General features: G+C 40.0%; 2 protein-coding genes across 2 annotated transcripts in view; both read left to right on the top strand.

The window, feature by feature from the left end:
- Positions 1 to 10: 10 nt before the first annotated feature.
- Positions 11 to 8714, top strand: vps25 (vacuolar protein sorting 25 homolog). The gene is made up of 6 exons (XM_085360988.1): positions 11 to 90; positions 2560 to 2705; positions 3105 to 3158; positions 3261 to 3349; positions 6455 to 6530; positions 7929 to 8714. The coding sequence occupies exons 1-6, from the start codon at positions 44 to 46 to the stop codon at positions 8039 to 8041; spliced, it is 525 nt and encodes a 174-aa protein (XP_085217114.1). The 5' UTR covers positions 11 to 43; the 3' UTR covers positions 8042 to 8714.
- A 901-nt stretch (positions 8715 to 9615) lies between these two features.
- The window catches only part of wnk4a (WNK lysine deficient protein kinase 4a), a 50350-nt gene continuing 38264 nt past the window's right edge, over positions 9616 to 21701 (top strand). The window contains exons 1-2 of the mRNA XM_085361561.1: positions 9616 to 9759; positions 10019 to 10660. Coding sequence (XP_085217687.1) covers positions 10046 to 10660 — 615 coding nt within the window. The 5' untranslated portion in view covers positions 9616 to 9759; positions 10019 to 10045. The remainder of the gene's footprint in view (positions 9760 to 10018; positions 10661 to 21701) is intronic.

Here is a 21701-nt window from a genome sequence, read left to right as displayed (position 1 = left end):
TTCCGGGAGCTGTCAGCTGTGAGCACCCAACATATCCACTGCAATGAGTTTTGAGTGGCCGTGGCAGTACAATTTTCCACCGTTTTTCACGTGAGTCAGATGTTTCTCAGTATTTTTCAGAGCAGAGCTTGTGAACACGTAACTCAGTTTTCAGTATTTATTCATTTATGAGTCGGTGAGCGCTTATTTTCGTGCTAGCATCATGTTAGCACGCCAGCTAGCCAAACGAAACAGATTGCTAGGGAAGTGATTTTGCACTCACTGGCTTTCTGAAGTTTATTTAAAGTCTTTCTCGGTTTGTCTCAGTGGCTCGTTAAGGCTAGACTTCAGGGGGCTATATTAAAACATTAACAGGCAAACAGTTCATCGTCGTGTGTTTGAAATTTGGGATTTCCACTGTTATCTCGAGTGAGCTTATTTAATGGGATGAGCTGCGAGATAGCGAGAACTCCACCTAGTTATCACCTAAAGACTTGCACGTTTTGGTGTAATAAAAGTCAGGAAGACCTCAGTGCTGAAATCCCTGTAAAACACTGCTGTCCCGATAAATCACCGGGAGAGCAACTTCCCGAAAGGGACATTTAAAGGGGCTGCTATTGTCTAGGCGGTCAAATATGATAGGGTAGGCTTGCAATAAAAGACTGGTTTTATACATGATATGTAAAAATGACTTTTAACCCGTTACAATATGACAGATATTAGGAAAGCAGCACATATGTATATACTTAAAAATGGAACACTTTGCTCTTATCTTAATCCCAGGTCAGTGTTAACATATCTGCCTATGGGTGCAGTTTGTCTTTTGTATTAAGTTTGTATTATGTTGCCAAACATTGCTCCTGCCTGCAAGAACACAAAATCAGGCAAAACGTTGGATTCTCATTTTAATCACTGTCCTTGCAATAAAAAGTCTTTAAGTAAAATCTGACCATCTACTGTCTTCTGCTTATTCTATATTACTGGCTTTTACTGGCTCAAAATAGGCTGGCAATTGAGTTTTTTCAGGTACATTGATCTAGCACCAATTTCAAACAACCATCACCTCAAGGCACTTTATATTATACGGTAATGATGGTGTAATTTTGGAGAGAACATCCCAGTGATCCATTCCTTCCCTATCCCTTCTGAACCCAAGCTAGGAGCTGTTTGCACAGGAGACGATACTGATAATTGAAGGCTCTGTCTTCTATTATACTTTTACAAACTCTAGGAACTGCAAGTAACCCTATAGTCTCAGAGCAAGGTGCTCTGTTGGCAGGATATGATGCAATGAGGCCTGTAACAGATGATCAGAGTTGTAACCAATGGACAGGTGGCTAAGGGCGGGCACAAAGACTGTGAATCAAACTGGCTGAAGTGGACCCAAACTGATGAGTAGTTTTCCTTATAGCCAGTGTTTTCGCTCTAAAATATCAATAAATCATGAAACCACCTGTTTGCATAGTTTAAATGTGAAGAAGACTTTTGTTTTTAGGATGTCTCATATACCCCCTGTTTGTTTTGCACATCAATAGCACAGCTAAATTAAGAAGAAACTAAAATAAAAGCTGTCTCTGTGGGTAAACTGACAGATCTTTAAATATGGCAGATTTCTTGTAGACTTTGCTGTACCTGGAAAGCAGCCACCTCTCTTTTTAGCAGCAATACCTAGAACATGCAGGGGGGGAATCTAAAGAGGGGCATTGCATTTACTTAACTACACTTATTTTAAAGCTTAAATATATTTGTTTTTTCTGATGTTGATTTATTATCTAAATCTACTAAGAAATTATGGCACGTTCTTATAGATTAAGTCAGCTGTATATAAATTGAATTGAATGAATGCTTTATTGGCCATATGCAGGTTGCCCCGCAGAGGAATAGGACCCCCCCCCCCCCCCCCCCCCCCCCCCCCGAGACTTACACACACAACAAAGACATCACATGGGAATACAGTTGGAGATCGGCAGCGTTGCAGAGAAAACACTGAAAAATTACACAACAGTGGGAAAAGTACAAGAGGAAAATAAAGAGACCTCTTCTCACGCTGGGCACCTATGGGAGGACAGCATGAGAACAGGAAACAAAAAAAACTCCTCTGCACAGAGAGCACATTAATGTCCACATCACAACATTAGAGCACGTGACTAGCCACAGGGGTGGATAGGGGGGTGGGGGGTAATCCGAAGGAACACAGCAGTCGTCCTAAAGTAATTAAAATGGCTTTGTTGGAGATCAGTAAAACTATACAAGGGGTCAGTATGTTGGACACTGATGTTGGGGCCTGATGAGTCAAGACTTCAGGAGAAAGATTTTAAATAAACATCTTTTATTCTGGAACCAATGAAGAAAAGTAAAGAATTATTCATTATAAAACATTAAATGCTTACTAGATGAAGGCTTTTCGAGCAAACTGACTTTAATTAGAAATGCAGCATTCATAAAAAAGCTTGATTATGTGATTAACGCTGTTTATGGTTAAGGAAAAATGTGTTTGTGTCTTTAACGTGCATTAAGTTTATTTTGCCCAAGCATTTGCGGTAATCTTTGCAGTAATCTCTTTGTGTTCTTTTCTGACAGACTACAGCCCAATGTTGACACGAGACAGAAGCAGCTGGCGGCATGGTGCTCACTGGCTCTGTCCTACTGCCGGCATCACAAGCTCTACACGCTGGATGTCATGGAGGCTCAGGAAAGCCCCATGTTCAACAACAAGAAGATAGAACGTATCCTGAAAGTCAACCTGTGGTTCCTTTTTAAGGGAGTGTTCAATTATTTTAATGTTTTTTTTGGAAAAATATTTGTTTGTTTTTAGTTTAAATCCTTTATTTTTTATATATTACAATTGCTAAATCTCTTGTGAAGAATTTATAGTTCAGAGATATTAATGTTGACACATATTGCAGTCACTGTAGTTTTTAGGACAGAGCCACCTCCCCCTTTCTCTCTCTGCTTGACTGATTTATTTTGAGGTTTCCCTCTTGATTCGGGCCTGAGGTCATAACATGATCACTGAATTTTATTTCCCAGCTAATCTGTGCCGAGGGCAAGATAAGGCATTTTAAACACAACTGGCATGAAGATGCTTATTGTGCCATTGCACATTAGCCTTAACTGAATCCCAGGAAAACTGTCAATGGAAGCAATTCAAGTTGTTTTTGAGGAACTGAGGAAAAAAGGTGAATTTTATTCACTTTACCTGCCAGCATAGTGTCATGATAAGAAAAAAAAAATCTTATTGTGTAACGTTGATAAGTGAAAAGCATTCTTGTTGTCTTCAGGCAACCTCGAGTGGTTGGACAAAAACAAGTCTCGGTGTTTAGTCATGTGGAGACGACCAGAGGAATGGGGCAAGTTAATATATCAGTGGGTGAGTCATCAAATTACAACACATACTGCCACAAACTGTTCTTTTTATTTATATATATATGTGTGTGTGTGTGTGTGTGTGTGTGTGTGTGTGTGTGTGTTTATTAAGGTTTTGTGCTTTTTTTCCCCTGATGTTTTAAAACTAGATATGATGAATGAGCAGTGATGGGTAAGATGTTAGTAAATGGGGATAACCTGGGTACTCCTCCTTTCCAACTCCAAGAACATCTGTAATTTACAAAATAAGCTTGAGGTTTTTATTAAGATGGTCTGAAAGGAGTGACTAAGCCCAAAATCTGATTAGGAAAGTGTTTACTGAGTCACAGAGCAGAAACAACCAACACTTGTTCTCCCATAGACTTTTATACAACTTTAACTCTTTTTACTGCCCTCTGTTGATCATTAGCAAAAATGCATGTTTAAGGCCACACTGGCTTCACTGTTTATCCCTGCTTCACTCTGTTTAGAGTGACTGGCACACATGGATATAGAAACATGTATCTTCAGCTGTTTTACAAGGTCATTCGTTGATATTACCGCATCCCCAACCAACAAAATCCATAAACCTTTTTCTTTAACTCCAAAACTATGACTGTATGATTATTGGGGTTTTCCCTCGAGTATTTGTAAAATAAAACACCTTAAGAAGATTCTTCTTGTGAGTTGATGGTATATAATTAAACTTTAAACTGAAAAATGAAGATCTGAAGACTTTTCTGAACTTTATTTTTAGAATATCAACTCTCATTCTCGCAATATCATACAATTGATTGTCCCAAAAATCAGAATAGAATTAGGAAAAAAGGCTTTTAAATACGCTGCCCCTGTTTCCTGGAATAATCAGCAGAAGGAACTGAAATTATTAGAACTGGTTACCATGTGGGAGTTTAATTCCATCTTAAAGGAACGAAAGAATTACTTTTTTTACTCGGTGTGATTGTTTTTAATTTCGCTCTTAATTGATCTGTTATTGTATATTTTTCATGTTTGTGTGGGATATTGTATTTGTTTTAAATGTTATGTACTGATGTGGTAATTTTGTTGCCATGATGCCAGGTCTCTCTTCGAAATGATAATTTTAATCTCAATGAGAGTTTTACCTGGATAAATAAAGGACTAATAAAAACATCAAACTGAATTAAAACCAAGCCTTAACCAAACAAGTCTTCAAACTAAGGGTCCAGAAAGTTTTAACTTCTCATCCTTCAGGTAGTCTATAACTCTCATAAATATAGCTGATCAGGTACACTATATTTTCGTTTATAAATTTATATCATTTTACCTATTTATTGCCTTTAGCCTCACAAATTACTTAAATCATTTTGTTTGGTTGCAGTTCTTGTAAAAACTGGACCCCACACTGCCTGTTCTGAACCCACATTTTGAACAACGATTATTCCTTTCTGTCTGTTCTCTCTTCAAAACAGAAACTTAATGATTAACTGCATGCGATGCATTTAGAAGAAATGGCAGCTTTAAAAAACATCTGTTTCACTTTCTCCAACTTTCAGTTAGTTTAATTCAGTTTCTGCTTTTTTTTTTTTTTTTGTACGTTCAGGTTATAAGACTGTTTACCACTTCATGTGTCAAATTAAGAAATTATAATAAAATAGAATAAGACTTGTGGTCAAGGTTCCAAATTAGTACCTTCAAAGATCCAAATGGGTATAGTTTTTTTTTTTTTCCCCCCCCATTTTTCCAGTAAGTCTGGGAAGCCTATCAGCTACATGTCTGTAAGGGGGGAAAATTATCATGTAATAAAAAGGATCTAGTGCGTTTTGATGCCATTTACAGATGTGCCGTATTCTTTCTTGTGCTGTTCATGATAGAGATTGGCACACAGATGGTGTTGGTGAAGGTTAATGGAGCACATCTTCAGGGCTGTGGGTGTACATCACAACCGCTGTGGTTGTGTAAACAATTTAAACACGACTGCTGTGCTGTTTTGTACACCTTGTACTTCTGCACACATATTGTAGGTGTTACCTGCGACATAACGAGAAGGCCAGTGTTGTATTCATCGACCACTTGGGCTCTCTTTGCTCCTTGTGCTTAAAAAAAAAAAAAAAAAAGCAGCCTGCGCTGGCACGAGTGCGAGAGCACGAGAGCCACTGCTGACTTCTTGAGGAGCAGCACACTTTTAGACAGGTTAGAACTGATCATTAGCAACAGATGTTGGGATAATTTCTCTAGGGACAAAACCATGGTGGACAGAATCTGTGTCCTGCATCTGCTAGTCGTTTGTGAATTTCTTGCTTTAGCTCCTGCATTAGTAACCTAAGCAAGTGGTTTCAACCTTTGGACCAGAAAGTTTGTGGTGCTGGGCAGGTTTATGGCACTTGCATCTGTCTGATTTTGTGTAAAAATGTGTGAAAATTGTTCCAGATTGTATACTGGGGTTGTGGTAATTGAAAAGGAGTGAAACTGGTTTGAACATGTTTATATTTTCAGTGTCAAAAGCATATGTCTGTAAATATTCTATATTTTGCCAACAAATCCAATGGAAACAATCAGTGATTTGTTTTATTAACAAGTATTGTTTGCACATTCATTCTTTACTGCTGGGTCATGAGGGGAGGGTCAAAATTATAGCCTTCAGCGATATTAAATAGGATTGAAGCTACAGACAAGCTAGAAACATCTGAAAATACAGTTGGGTTCATAAATAATCCACCACAGTGGATTTTAAGTGAAACAACAGAAATACAGACCTAAAGCTGTAATTCAAAGGTTTTAACAGAATTTTGACACTAAGTGTTTGGTTATTAAAGCCATTTTTATGCACAGTCCCTCATTTTCACAGACTTAAAAGTAACTGGACAATTGAGTGGGATGGGGGGAAAATCAATACAGCATAGTATCGCAATATTTTGCATGGTAATATTGTATCAATACAGGGACACCAAACATCAATATTTTATTAAATAAATAAAATACTTTGGGAATAGTTTATATTTTTATCCACAATTTCATCATCTAGAATAAAATGGGGGTCTTTTTCTTTAAAAAGCTGCTTTTTTTTTTTTTTTGGTAATAAAGAAAATTATTCTCTGTCACCTTAACGCATCTGTAAATGTAACCATTATATCTTTTTCCGACATTTTAGGTTTCCAAAAACGGTATGGTCAACTCTGTGTTTACACTTTATGAGCTGTCCAATGGTGATGACACAGAAGGTGAAGGTATGGCACCGTTTTAAAGTTTTCCACATGGAGAAAGCACCCATAAAACCCAGCTCGCGTTAAAGTAAACATAACATAACACAGTGGCGAGAAAGGCTTTTATTAATGCTGGCTGTACAGTAGGTTTCCAGTCCTAGTTTGTTTTAACTGTTTGATTTGTGTTGTTTACTCTGTTTCCTGTTTCTGCATGATTTCACCTAGCTGTAGTCCCAAATTGCTTCTTTCATCTCTATTTTTGCACGTAAAGCACTGTTTAATGTTAATAAATGCCATGCTAATGAAATGTGCTGCACACATTGACCCAAAATATTATGAAGATATCAGCTTAATATACTGCTTATCCTTTAAGTGCTTAAAAACATCTCTGACCTGCCAAGGCATGGACTTGAAAGAGACCCTGTGGTATCTAAACCTTTTGCCCGTGACTGGGAGCCAAAAGGTCTTGCTGTGTCAGAGATTCCTGTTCCTTAATAATTTGGCTCTTGTCAGAGTGGCTCGGATACCTGCCCATTTTTTACTTGTTTTCTTGCATAGCACACCCTAACCCTACAGGGAACCTATTATACTTACTTCCAGCTACATATGTTTAATCTTGGCCTCCACTAGACCAGATTTGCACGATTCACAGCTTGAAAATAATCCTTATTTACCAAATACCGAACCTTGATGGGGCCTTCAGTTCATGGACTGACTGAAGTATCAAGTATCATACATAGCCAAGAGGAGTGAAAAATGTGTTTGGTGCAGCCCCTGAAGCCTGAGATTTTGATTTATTTGGAACTTTGGCACAAAGATTAACGCTCACAACAAGCGGTGAATTCTGGATTCGAATTCCACTTTCTGTACAGAGTTTAAATGTTTGCCCTGTGCCTCTGTGTGTTCTTTCCAGGTATTCTGGGCTCTTCCCTTACAGTCCAAAACATGCACATTAGGTTAATTGTCACTGTGTGTGAGCCTTATTATAAACCGGTGATCCCATCCCTCCTATCTGGCATCACTGCAAAGAGTCAACACTTATCATATAAAACTATGCTGCTGGTCCTCCAAGCAGCATGCTTGAAATTGGCTCTGATCCCCTAAGGCGTGGACTCTGAAGTTGCCCTGTGGTACTCAGTCCTCTGCTGCTAATTGAGAACACCCCATAAGCCCTCCTCGTTCTTAGTGACCTAAATAATTTGGCTTCTTTGAGAGTCACTCAGATATTTAGCCTATGTTTTTCCCAGATCCAACACATTAACCAAGTGTTCCCTTGCTCTCTTAGGCAGATATTTCCAGACTTGAAATGCAGGTTTGTTATGAGATAATAGTTGTTATTCACCTCATATTTGAGTGATCGGTGTTTTGACTCATTGATTAGTTTATTTGATTTTCTTATAGCTTGTAATCCTTTTTCTCCAGAGTTCCACGGTCTGGAGGACTGGATGCTGCTTCGCTCGCTGCAGGCTTTACAGACAGAAGGCAAAGCCGAGCTCTTCACCATGGATGATGGAAAAGGCGTCAAGTTCTTCTAAAACTGTGCTGGAATCACACACCCTCTGTCTGGGAGCCCTCATACTGTACTTTACAGACAAATTTTTATTAAGATTTAGCCATTTAAGGCTACATAAGGTGCACCTCAATACCGAGTCTAGTGGATGCTGGTCCTCTAATTGTTGTTGCCTTTTGATTCAAAGCCTTCTCTTACTGGAAGAGAACCAATATCATTTCTAAGTGTTTGGGGGGGGGGGCATTTTAGATCATGCTACTTGTAAAGTCGTCATAGGTAGCATTTGTTGCCATTTAACCATGCAATGAATATCAGGGCACTAAATACTGTCATGTCTGAGTACTTTAGGGGAACATCTTTCCCTGCCCGCTTTAACTTTACTCCATCTTTATTATTGTAAATGCATCTACTTTTATTCTCATTTTTCTCTGTAAACAAATTTACTCTGTAAAAATAGCTGTGGATCTTTGCTCGGCTGTTATTCCTCTGTTCCAACCAGACATACCAAGAAATTCCAGAAAGCAACACCAGAGGGACTTTTTATTTTGAGAGTAAATGCTTCCAGAAGAGGAACACAACAGACGCTTGAGCCAGTCTTGGCTTGACTCAGCTGCGTGTAATAATAGTGGACTTCATGTACAGATTGCTGTATCCTATTATTGTGCAGTAGCTACTGTGATGCTCCTGTTATCTTTATCTCTGTCTATATTCAACTTCTTTTTCATATCCTGTAGGAAATAAATTAGACATTTGTTAAATTTTCTGGCTATTTCCTTTCTTTCACGTGCATCGACGTTTTGTTGTGTGAAAAACACGAGTGAGGACTTCAAAAGCTTTGCAGAGTGCAGACTGAAACTGCAGCAATGATGATGTTTTGATCTCCTTGCTGCAGCTGTATTAAAGTACTGCATACTGACATCATGTGCTGTGTATTCCCGCCTGTGGAGGGATGATACAGCTCCAGAGAATTGTGCGTGTCTTTGTGGATAAAACCTTGTATGTTCTCTTGTGGGGCAGGTGGGGCCCAGTGTGGCCTTGGCTGATAATGGTGTTTGGCTGATAACTGTTTCACGAGCAGCAGCCCCCCCCCCCCTGTAGGCCAGGCGCGGGTGCGCATCCTCCACCTTTGGGCAGCATATCGCTTTCCACAAATGAGGACAGCCTTGGCTCATAAAATGACTCATTGTTTTTATCTAATTTCAGAGGAAACTGAGGAGTTCTTTTGATCAGCGGGGGGCCAGTTGAAAGTGTGGACATTCTGTTCGCCAGCAAGCTTAAAGTCAACCAGCTGAAGAACCTGATCGCCAAATTAATACAAAGTGTCATAAAAGGCAGCTTATGGATTGTTTCTCAAAAATTTAGAGTCACTCCCACAGTTGAGTTTTGAAGATATTCTTTTAATCGGATAAAACAAATCAAAACTTAATAACACTTGCGGTTCAAAATGATAAATTACCAAACACTCATCTTATTATAATTACTCCTTCTGGATTGCCCTATTGGCGCGTGAAAGCTGCGAGGGGGCGGAGTTGGAAGCGCGCACTGGGAGCGCACAGGACGAACTGCCCTCCGGAGCTTTGTTGATATTGGCAGTTCAGACCTTTCGCAGTAGGTTATGGCAAAAGCTTTCAGAAAGACAAGAAGAAGAAGACGAGAGGACCACACGAATCACTTGAAAGAAACTATGCATTAATGTGCGTGGAGCGTTCAAGTGACATGTTTTTTACGCAGTGAATGTGCTGAGTAAGTGTATTTTCCTCACTTTTCTGTTTTTTTACACGCTTTATCTGTCATATACTTCTAAGGCTGGTTACCACTACAGGCACTACAGTAGTTTACACGTTTCCGACTATCGTCTCTAATCTTGTTTTCCTTAGATATGGCTGTTATTCAGTCTCCAGTCTTTTGTTTTAAAGCCACTGACTTAACTGACATCATGGAAAAGTAACCTCAAATATAAAGTAACGGTGCTCTGCTGTCCTACTGTTATTTCCATATTTAGGCTCCAAATCAGGTTGAACCTGCCACAATGTCTCATGCACAAGTAGAGATACCAGGACGCGGGTTCCCGGGGCTCTCCGTGGATATGACCGACGACTGTTTGTCCCGAGTCCCATCCGTGCTGAGGACGCACGGGCTGGGCGCACGGAGGAACTCCTACGGCCTGCAGAAAATTAGTATGGACATTGATTCTCCCCTATACAGCGGTGTACTTTCCAAAGCCTTATCGTGGTCGGCAGAAAATATTCTCTCTCTGCCCGAGTCCAGAGCAGAGGAAGAAAAAACAGACGACACCCCGCCGTCCGCGTCTCCGGTTTCCAGCTCCAGCACGTGCCGCCAGGACCCCGACGCCGGGTCCGTCGGTGGCAACTGGAAACCTGTTGCCAGATCCACTCCTCAAGATCCCAGCTCGGACTCTGAAAACGAACTTCATAATAAACAGCAAAAGATTCTGTCTCGCATCACGTTTGACACTCAGTGGGAGCAGGAAGAAAAGGAGGACGTGGAGACTAAAGCGGTGGCAACATCTCCTGATGGAAGATATCTCAAATTCAACATAGAGATTGGAAGGGGGTCTTTCAAGACGGTCTATAAAGGGCTGGACACAGAGACTACAGTGGAGGTGGCATGGTGTGAGCTACAGGTAGGATGCACACTGGGTCTGTTCACAGCATATTCCCATCTATGTACAACTTCACACAAACGATGCATTGGTTTCCAGGACTTTTAAATCTACCTTTCCTAAAATGAACACTAGGCCAAGTGTGTAAGCTGATGCTTTTCTTGATTTCCTGGCCCACTTGCTGCTCTAATTCCTCCCTCAGGGCATCAGGGTTGATGTCAGGCAGCTAATCTACTGTATATTATTCCCCACTGACCTTGAGTTAGTTGTGTCAGGCACTTGCATGGTAAGGCAGGTCATCCTGTTAGCAGTCAGCTCCAAGCTGAGCTACAGTACTCTACTTGTCATGAATCCCCTCTAATCTGTTTTCATTAACAACCAGTGACACTGGGGCTCTCTGAAGGCCTCACGTGACAGCTAAGAACATCTGAAAGGTAATAGATCAAGTTTTTAGGAACATACCATCAGTGGTTGTGTTAAAAAGTAAATGTGATGTGGGGCTTGTGAGATGAAGTTCTGCTTGGTGGTCTGGCCTTGCAGGGCATAATGCCCACGTGTATCATGTAAACATAAAGTAAGGCAGACGACTGAAGAGGCAGGCTTCAGTAAAACTGTAGAAGTGTCAGTACTTTTTATGCCATAGCATTTGGCGCACAGCCTTGAAACAGCCTGGGCAACAGCTGACACTTCTCTTGCTTACATGGTTTGATAGCACAGTTGTGGATTTAAAGATTAAAACTGTAAGTCCACTCTTAACATTTGCAGTTTTGTGTGTGTGTGTGTGTGTGTGTGTGTGTCAGTAACTGGCAGCCACATGAGCTTTGAAGCTGTGTCCTCATAGCCTTTAAATGTCAAATTAAACCATGTGACAAGGATATTGCACTATATACATGCTGGCAATGTTTACTTTTGTTTTGATTCAAACACACTGGAAGTTTTTTTTTTTTAAGATACATCTTCATTTAAAAGCACTCTTTACTGAATTAAAAAAAATGCACAGAGCTACTTTTTGTTGTGCAGTTATTTTCTACAGAAGCCATCGGAGTGCAGATAATAAGAGAATGTATGGGCATGAAGGGAATCTGCCCTTAAGGCTCAAGCTCTAGCACCTTCTGCCTCAGAGCCCACCTGTCTGTCAAGTCACACAACAGGTATCTGTTAACAGGAAGCAGATGGAGAGTCACACAGGCTCCTGCTTGGGGCACAGATGACCCATTACCTGCATCATGCAACACAGGCACTGATGTTTCACATGTTTGAGTCAAATAAACGCATTGGTCCATTGGGGTACTTTGTGGTCAGACATAACCCTGATTTTTACCTTCTGTGGAGTGAAAAGTACAGCAATCTTTTTTTGTGGCTCTGTGTTGGAAACAAGCATGCTATTTCATCTCTTTACTTGAGACATGAGTCCAGTTAAGCTCCTTAATCACTCCTAATAAGCTTAAAGGTGACCACTGTTGATATGGTTACTGCTGTGATAATTTAACCTCAAAGAGACGGACTCAGATTCAGTTCCATTTCTTAAGTGAAATCACCGCCCCGTCCACCTTTTGATGCTTAAGTGAAACTCAAAAGCTGAGTGTTGGTGGCTAAACAGAGATCGCTCCTGTAATGTTGATGGAGCAGCAGTGGAAGGTGCGTCACTGCAACTCAGGTAGAAATGCCTTAAGCTCTTTTAACTATGTATTACAGAGCCTGAGCTCTAATCTGCCGGATGTTCTAAGCTGTTCAGAATACAGAACAGGTTTTAAAGCACATCTAGTTATAGAGATCAGAACTTCAATTCATCATAATTGTCACTGTGACACAGAGAGGTGTTCTTTTGTGAATGGTTGGGCTGCATTGTTATGCTGAATGCATTGCAGTCTGGGCGGCGTCTACAGGGAGGCATTGTGCGATCACGTAAAAGGTAAAGAAAACATGCCGAACCCTCTGTGACATGAGACATTAAAGCCACTGAAAACTTTTGTGTGCTGTCTCTCTTCATAAACCAAATGAAGGCTTGTACTAATACAGAGAAAAGTAGTCCCTCACTAGAATCAAAGCTTCCTTAAGCTTACAAAACCCCTGAAAGATATAAACGCTGTGAAATCATACACATGTCTGAGGAAGATCACTAGTTTGAGTGTGTTGGAGCTTTTCTGCTGTTTTCTTATAGACTTCTTTTTGTATCCAGCACCAACATTGTAAGTGAGGGCTTTTAATTTCACTCTTTATTATTTAAAACATGAATGATTTATTGACATTCACAACATTACCAGCCAGTTGAAGCACAGATAAGAAACTTTCATGCAGTTCATAAAGTGTTGTCTATTTACACTTTGTGTCCAGGAAGCAAAACATCCTGGTATTTTGTTGTTTAATAGTCACGCTTATACAATTTGTTTCTTTTATATGTTAATGCAAAACATTTCTGGATCATGTGTTATCAGATTTCTTTTTAAATTCTCAAATTTCATAATTAATGCTGGGTGAGCTTCAAAAATAAGGAACTGATCAGAATCAGTACTTGATTACTTGCTCTTATGTGATCTTTGCTATTTTGGGTTTAAGATCAAGTGCAAACAGTCAGATATTGCTCATCCATATCCTTTTGTTCTTCCTAATCACATGTTGTGCTGAGTACACACACCTTATCAATGCATTTAAAACCGGATGGACATGGCAAAAATATCACTAACTGATTATATAAGTCTGCTGGCAAGCTGATAAAGTAACACCCAGTGGGTGCTGCAGAACATTTTAAAACAAACTGTACCCAAACACTTGTGCCGATTGTTTGGTTATCTTTAGACGCTCAGTTGCATCTGCCACACTTCTCACATTTTTTTCTCTTCATCCAAATCGCCATTAAAGTCACCCTCGTAGTTCTTGCATAAGCACTGCAAATTTTACAGAATCCTCCACATTTCTGTGGAGGATTCTGTAAAGTTCTTTCTTTCTTTTTTTTTTTTTTTTTTTTTTTTTTTTTTTTTTTAAGAAAGAAGACTTAGTCTACATCACATCGCAGATGCCCATGAAGCAGGATAAAAAAAACTAGTTCCACTTGTACTTTTGGTCATTTTGTGTATTTGTTAGTGTTGGTGTCACTGCACTGGTCATTCAGCCTCCAGACCTCTTAATGGCTGCATACATCTCTTACCTATGGATAAAACAAGAGTTTAAATGCTGCTTGATAATGTTGCTTTACAGGTGGCAGCTACCTAGCAACTGCTCACCCACAGGTAATTCAGGTGCCATATAGGTATTGACCGCTGAGCTTTTAAGTTAATACAGAGGAAATGAAAAATTGATGAGCTGTTGTGTGGCCCTCTGTTCCTCCCATTCATATACTGTTCTCACTGCACTGCATTGAGTCAAAAGGAAGAGTTGTTGTTACTGCGTCTAAAATGCTGATCGTTGCATGGATTAATGAGCTTGGAGGTTCAGCACCTCACAAGTGACTGCAACAGCACACAGAGCTACTTAGTAACTGATAGGAATGAGTTCACTGAGGCACATATCCTTTTTGGTGATCCTTTGTAAAGGGCATATGTTGCACAATACCTGATCTTATTCAAGGGCAGCACTTTCCAGCAGTTCTCTCCAACCTTGCCCCCTCAGCGTCTCAGGCACTTTTATACGCTTGGTTCATTTTTAAACATAAACCAACACAGTTTCTGTTATCGTGCAGTGTTTTTATGAGGGCTGTTATTAATGGAAGGCTGGCCTTAGCACCCACAACCAATTAATACCAGGTCCTCAGATGCATAAATACGGGCTGAAAGACCGTTTTCTGCTGATTAAGAGAAACCAGATCTTTAAAGTTGGTGCACCCTGGAGGTTTTATTGATGGTCACAAACTGTTTAAGAGGATTTTTTTTCCTCAGCTAATGCTTCTTCTAAAACAAATAAAACTTAATGCTGTTGAAGCATGTAGATTGGGCTGTTATTAACCATTTCTTTAGTGGTTTTTACCCATTATAAACTGGTAGTTTTCATACAGAAAACTACAGAATGCTCACACAGGCTAGCTTGTCCAGTATTTTTCCAGATATAAACAATGAATTCATTAAAACATGCACAACTAATGAATTGATATTGAAAATAACTGCCTGTTGTTTCAGTGCTTTATTCCTTTTGCCGCTAGTAAACATAGTTCCTGTGTCTAGGTGCAAAAAAAGGAGGGTAGATTGTACATCAGCCGAGTTGTAGTAAGACCTGGAAACATTACTGAAGCAGTGAAACTGGGCTGTTGATGTAGTGTTTACGTTTTAGCTCAGAGTTTTAATACTCATATCGAAGTAGCAGATTAAATTAAAGCTGTAAAACCTTATTAATGTCTTGCTACTGTGTCCGTATAGTTATGAGGCTAAACAAAAAGGCATAAATCTAGTTTGGCACGCCCCAAGATTTCTGTTGCCCCCCCCCCCCCCCCCCCCTCTCACTCATGCTAGCCTGGGTTTCATAGTATAAGCCTGGCTGTGTAACTTTTATCTGAATGTGGCTAGTGTTCACTGACAAGCCATGGGCTTCCTATCAGCTCTACTGTAGCCAACATCAACATGGTCTTTCCTTGTAAGGCCCAAAGTGCACCCAAAATCAGCTTATCAGGGCGAGCCAATGTTCTGTGAGTAGAAAGTTAAGAAGGCGCACAGTGATAGCCTACATGTACACATGGCATAACGTCATTTTGATGTGTGGCCCGCTGTTTGTTGTTTTGTTTTTTTCCTTTACTGAGCACGTTGGTCACCTGTGAAATTTGTACTGTACTGAATGTGCACGTCTTGGTGATTGCTCTGCAAGATACAGCTTGTCTGTATCATTCAGCATACTGACAGCACTGTGCCTAGATAGCAGTGTCTCATTGGCTGCTGTTGATAACAGGTTAGTGAGGGTGGATACTGTAGCTGCAAGCAGAGGCAGCATGAGGCTCTTTGTTTAGGGGCTTTGAGCCCAGGGCCATTGGGTGTGTTTGTGTGTTTACACTGGAAACCATAGTTCTTGTGTAGGTATAAAGGTGAGCGTGTGTGTTTTGTTTTTTTTTTTCTATTTGCTTGATGGACTGGTTACTGTACCGTGGACCTGTCACTCACCTAATCCATACACAAGGAGACTGCTTATTGATGCTTTCTTAGACATAAGTTCCAGAAGTAGGACCCGCTTGATTAAATAATAGTTTAACTTTGTAATCCACAGTTATACGTTTAATCTTAGATACTAATCAAAAGTTTGGGAGTGTTAAAAGTCTTCTTATTCATCAAAGAAAATCATATTAAATATTGTCTAATACAGAAGAAACTGATCAGAAATCTTTCTTTTAAAGACTCATGTTTTCTTTTAATGGAATGGAGAGGAACCCAGGTCAGACCCACACACTGGAGAGATTACATCTCTCAGAAGGCTTGGGAACACCTCGGTGTTTCCCCCCGGAAACATTAGAGGTGGTGGGCGAAGAGAGGGAGGTCTGGGCGTCTCCTGCTCAGATTGATGCCCAATAACCCAGATCCAAAAATGGATGGTCACAGAAGCATCTCTTGCCTCTCTCCCAATGGCATACATTAACTAATACAAATTTAATATGTTACAATTTAATTAATCATTTTAACTGATAATTAAGGAAGCAACAAATCTAGCTAATTCACTGCCAGCGCTCCTAAAACTCAGAGTATTTTAGACTGGGACCTGTTCTGTGTTTTTGTACAACAGTTTGTACTATTCCCTTTACAAACCAGCATAATTCATCTCTGACCAGTTAATGAAGCAGTTACTTGCAGTGTTTAGTGTTCAGCTGTAAGTTGGCTGTTTTTTAAACCAGAAAAAGCTGTTTCTTCACGCTCAGTTATGCACTGCAGTCTCATATTTGTCCTTTTTATGTTGGCTAGTCTTCCAGTAGCGTGCAGGGAGTAGTACACTCAGTGGTTTTGAAATCCTCAGGTTTTTGGCAGTTTCCCACTTTAGATAAAATAATTTTTATCTTTTAGGAATCTTTTCAGTATTTATGTCAACATTCATGATAAATGAAACACAAAACTTTTCATTTATCATTTCAAGGTGTAGTAACAGAAGGGAAATCAAGCTCAAATGCACACATTACATGTGAAATGCATTCAGAGATAGGTCACACAATCTTATTGTTACCAATTACTCAGTTTTGGTAACAATGTAAACAGTAATAATCAACAATAATGCTTTTACAATAACCACAGACTCCGTAGGTTTTGATTAACACAAAGGATAATAGATAAGATTATATTAATGTCTTGAGATGTACAAAAATGATACTCTTTTCAGTTATTATATGTACCTCTGCCAGACACAGACTGGAAACACCAAGCGGAAAGAACAGATTAGAAACTGGTTTTCCGTCCTCGAGATGTAGCTATAGAGCTAGTGAAATTTACGTGCTAAAATGTGCCACTGGCAAAGGCTCTGTATCTGCTGAGTCATTGCTTTTATTATTTTTCCTCAGTGAATCAATTCTTCATGTGAGAGATTTCAGTAAGTAGTCCAGGTTTGTTTAAAGTTTTCCAACTTCCAGTAATAGTGCTCTGGTAACCCATATTTTATACAATCACTTGCTCCGCTTCACGTTTTTCACGTGCGGCTCAATGGAAAGCTTGTTTCTTGGTATTGGGTTTATCCCGTGAGATCCCTTTAAAATGACACCGGTATCTGCTCCTCTAAAGGAATCTTTTGTGTTTACAGTAATCACATTGTCTTGAGCATGAGTATATTTTCCCTCTTATCTTCTGTGCTTTGAATACATATCCGATTGTTCAGTCTGACGTCACTAGCCGTGTCTGGGTCTAAACTCCGCTGCAGGTCCATATATCAAACGATCACTATGGCATTACTGAGAGTTGAAAAACTGTCTAAAGTCTTTCATCTTTAATAAAATGATCAGCGTTCTGCTCTACCAGGTGTAACAATTGAGTTTAACATCCAGGCATCCATGAAAACGGAATTTATGACATTTAACGGAGTTAGAAGTTAGCAGGGAGTTAGCTCGCTAGCTTCTATCTAAATACAATATAGCATGTCCTGACTGCGGGTTTTGGAAACAAATTAAAACGTACAGCTCTGCTATCACTTCCAGCATAAATGAAGACAGAAAACTAAACAGCAGTGACGTTTGTAGGGTTACTGAAGTTGGGCTAGCTGGTATATAATGATGTGCTACGTGACCGCTAGCGACACAGCTATGTTAGCTTAATATAAACAAGCTAACTTTTTTTTCCACTCAATAAAAGTTAATGTGAGTGTTGTCGGTGGTCAGGAACAAATGTAATCGCATGGCAGGATGCTGTAAAAGGACCAAACTTCAGCCAGGAGAACAACTGAGATCCATCCACATATGAGGTTAGTCATTCATATACTGCTGCATGGGCTGGGCTGTAGTTTCATCCTAAGGTTTTAAAAACTGAGCTTAAATAAATGATTAGTGGTAATAAAAGCCGAGGGAGGTCAACAGTGATCACTGACTGTTTTAGGAGCTTTTTGAGATCAAATAGAAGAAAATACATAACATTAAACATGTTAACAACACAAAAGCCATATTAAACGCAGACTACTTTAGACCCGGAAGTAGGATTCGTCGCGTCATCACTGAACAACCGGATTGATGGGCCGCAACATTAAAGCTGCTGACAGGTGAAGTCAATAATATTGATCATCTCCTTACAATGCAATGTTCTTTTGGGAAACCTTGACTTCTGCCATGCATGGGGATGATGCTTTAACATAAACCATCTAGCTAAACATTATATCCCAAGCAACCTCCCCCAACCCCTGGGACAGCTCTCCCTGACGGCTTCAACCTCACCCAGCAGGACAATATGCTCCGACCTGCCAAAGCTGCTCAGGTCAAAGAGCCTAAAGCTTAATGAATACTTCTGCACTGAATCTGCATACTGTCTCTATAGCTTCTCAGTCATCCAGGTCATTGCAGTCTTAAGCGCTTAAGTGGAAAGAAACTGGACTTCTCTTTTAGTTTTTGCAGATAGCCAACTATCATCCACCTGTAACGCAGTCTTGAGATCCGTTCTCAGGTGTTTGACTCACACTTTGACCTTTAATAGCGTATTATGATAGCAAGGTGTTGGTAATATTTAACAGAATTCACACCTTGGCTCATGATGACTCAAAGTTACAGGTAGGTCAGAGGAATGCGTAGAAGGAAATATTGGTACTGAACAGGTCGATCATAGTCATTGCAAGTCTCCTTGAGGTGGCCTCTGGTTATATTTCTAGGTAGGTGCAGAGTGCAGTCTACACCTAAGGTGAGGAAGTATAACGCAGGAGTATAAATCCTGCCTAACGTGTTGGCCTCACCTCTATACAATCCAGTGTTGACATTCTATGTTTCTGTGTTCATTACCCAACATGGGTCAGAGCTCTTAAGGGAAGTTCCTACGCAATGTCAGGCAGATTGTATTAATATGTCTTGTCAGTGTATTCCAGTGATGCTCGTGTGCTTTTGTTGAACTAGATTAGAACTAGCCAGTGTGCGCCCAGATTAGCCTCTTTTTTTTTTCTTTTTTTTTTTGTAGCTGCATATCGAAACTGGTCCCAAGTTAATTTGTATCACTTTTAAAGTGTCTCCGCATGACACTGTGCAGCAACTGCAATTATGCAGGTTAACTGCATGAGATACTGTGTAACATGGGCTTGCAAAAATCTTGGTCACGATCTGTGTCAGGTGGAACGAGATCTGTTTCTTTAGATAATGTCCCATAAAGACAAAATATACTTTGTCATAACTCTGGTTGGGAATTATTCATCAGATTGATGATCATCCTGGGTGTCCTGTGATATATTTTCTGGTCCATATTTTCCTCTTCTGGCCAAAGTTCTGGTTTAAAAATGGCAGCGGGCTTGTCTCACATTACTAGGAATGCTGTTTTGCTCTAAGATACTCTTCAAATGCCACTAGTGTCCATTCCTGTTGAAAGGGATTTTCTGTCATCCACCACCAAGTGCTTGCTCATAGGAGGAACACCTGGTCTCTGGGGATCTCTCATTAATATTTGTAAGGTCTTTCTTTACCTTAAATATAAACACAACAATAATTTCTGTAATCTTTTTCTGAACTTTTTGGCTGTTTCAGTACAAACTTTATCTCACGATTATTAACATTTGCCAAAGATATAATAAGAACAGTATACAGGGGCTTTCAGAAAAATAAACCCAGCAGTAGCTCCACTCTGGAAAATGTCTTTCCTTCTCGATATTTTCAGTATTGACAGTGTTTCAGTTTACAGCCGTTCCTTTGGTGGTGAATTTAGTCACCCTCCAGCTTGGGCCCCAAAGAGGCCTGGGTCTTGCTTCCTAAACAAACTAAAGACCTCAAGCTTTAAAAGCTGTTGGGGCTCCGAGGCCACAGTTGGTAAGGGAAAGAGGCTGCTTCACGAGGTCACCCCTTGGCGTTTCTGAACTGACCGTGTGTCTTTGAGTGTGCAGGACTGAGGTGTCAGGGGTGTAAATGTGCCCTAAGTTGTTACGTGAGGTTTGGCATGAATTGGCCAATGTGGTGTACAGTAATGGCTCTCTCTGTCTTAGAGCCTGGCACCTTTCAATACTGATCAGCAAACACTGTAATTTGTTTTCTCAATCCCCCTCCTCCAGATGGAACTGGTAGTGCTATTTTAAATCCCATTTATCTCTAAGCTATGTGGGTTTCTAAAGTTGGTGCTCACATTCAGGCTTAGGTATGAGTGTGTTGGACACAGTTGAACAGCTAGTCAAGGATTCATAAATCTTTCATACTGTTAGCTTCCCGTTATACGGCACCACTTGCATACCGTCACTTTGTAAACTGTATCCGGTGCTAGTTGCCAGTGGCACTTGATAGCAGACCCGTGTTTTAAGTGTAACACTATGCTTCTGAACCTCCTGCAGCCAGACTTAAAGTGGACCAAACATACCATCTGTACACAGCATGTGCTTCATATTTTGCTTCACTTTGTCAAACATTTGTCAGGTATAAGATGTCAGTAAGACATTTGGAATTTCAGGTGATATCTGAGGGTTTTTATCAGCTTTAACATCACAAAAACTAATAATAAAAAAGAAACATCCTAGGATGAAAGCACCTTTGCTCTGCTTTGATGCACAGCCCGGGGTCATAACTTTAAAGGGCTTTACTCCAACACCCTCTCGGGTGATCTCTGTCAAATGGGTTTTCCAAGAAAGCTTAGCATATTGTCTCGCTTGGAGTTGGTGTGCGTGGAGTGTTTTTGCATTAGAGCTTTTTTTTTTTTTTTATCCAGAGAAAATTATTCTTGATGGGTACTCCTTGTGATTGTCCTGGGGGAGTCACGTGATGCAATAAATGTCAGGTAGTGTGAATAAATCATGACCAAGGCAGGGGTAAAAATATGTGTATTAATGCTTAATGAGTTACAAAGATTTTACACAACATCCATAAGAATTACTTGGAGCTTGCCAGGTTCTGAATAATCCCTTTATCTCTTCCAGCATGACAATTGATTGTCTTCACCAAGAAAACATCAGTAGACTGTTGGGCAGTTCACACTCTGTGAAAGAGGTGCTGCATGTCCCAACCTGTTGACCCCTTAATTAATGATTTACTAACCTTTATACCTGCAGAGTTCATGCATTATTTCTAGTAGGACCTTCTACAACCTGGCAACTCGAACACCATTTCTATGAATAAACGGTGAATGGATAATTACTCATTAATCACAGGAAATCGATTAGTCACAGCTTATAAACTCTTTCAAAGTGAAATCAAACAATCTTTAAGGTAATTTTCTTGTACTTGCATCCAATATTAAGCAACTTAAGATGTCATTTTTATAATCCATGCTGAATAGTTGGGAGGAGTTGGCTTGATTAGGTTTAAACAAGGCATAGAATCGGGCAGGTTCACATAATGTTATAACAGTGTTGTCGATTTCTGTGAAAACGTTACTGTAAAAACTGGTTTAAGGAATACACCCTGGAGTAACGAGCCTTTAAAGCCTGTCAGATATGTATTGTCATGAACTTGCTGAAGCCTGTAGTGTGTCAGTTATAGCCTGGTTATAATTATTGCAAATGTTTTTGAGCAATTACT

The sequence above is a fragment of the Diplotaxodon limnothrissa genome, linkage group LG8 (assembly GCF_057381915.1).
Source record: "Diplotaxodon limnothrissa isolate DT_005_m linkage group LG8, D_limnothrissa_male_GT1.1, whole genome shotgun sequence".
NCBI lineage: Eukaryota > Metazoa > Chordata > Actinopteri > Cichliformes > Cichlidae > Diplotaxodon > Diplotaxodon limnothrissa.
This window is presented reverse-complemented; position numbering and strand designations above follow the sequence as displayed.

What these genes read in the sequence shown, in the direction of transcription:
- vps25 (XM_085360988.1), top strand. Translation starts at nt 44, where the DNA reads ATGAGTTTTGAGTGGCCGTGGCAGTACAATTTTCCACCGTTTTTCAC. An exon ending in AATTTTCCACCGTTTTTCAC is followed by an intron (nt 91 to 2,559) that starts GTGAGTCAGATG and finishes CTTTTCTGACAG; the next exon opens with ACTACAGCCCAATGTTGACA. An exon ending in TGATGACACAGAAGGTGAAG is followed by an intron (nt 6,531 to 7,928) that starts GTATGGCACCGT and finishes CTTTTTCTCCAG; the next exon opens with AGTTCCACGGTCTGGAGGAC.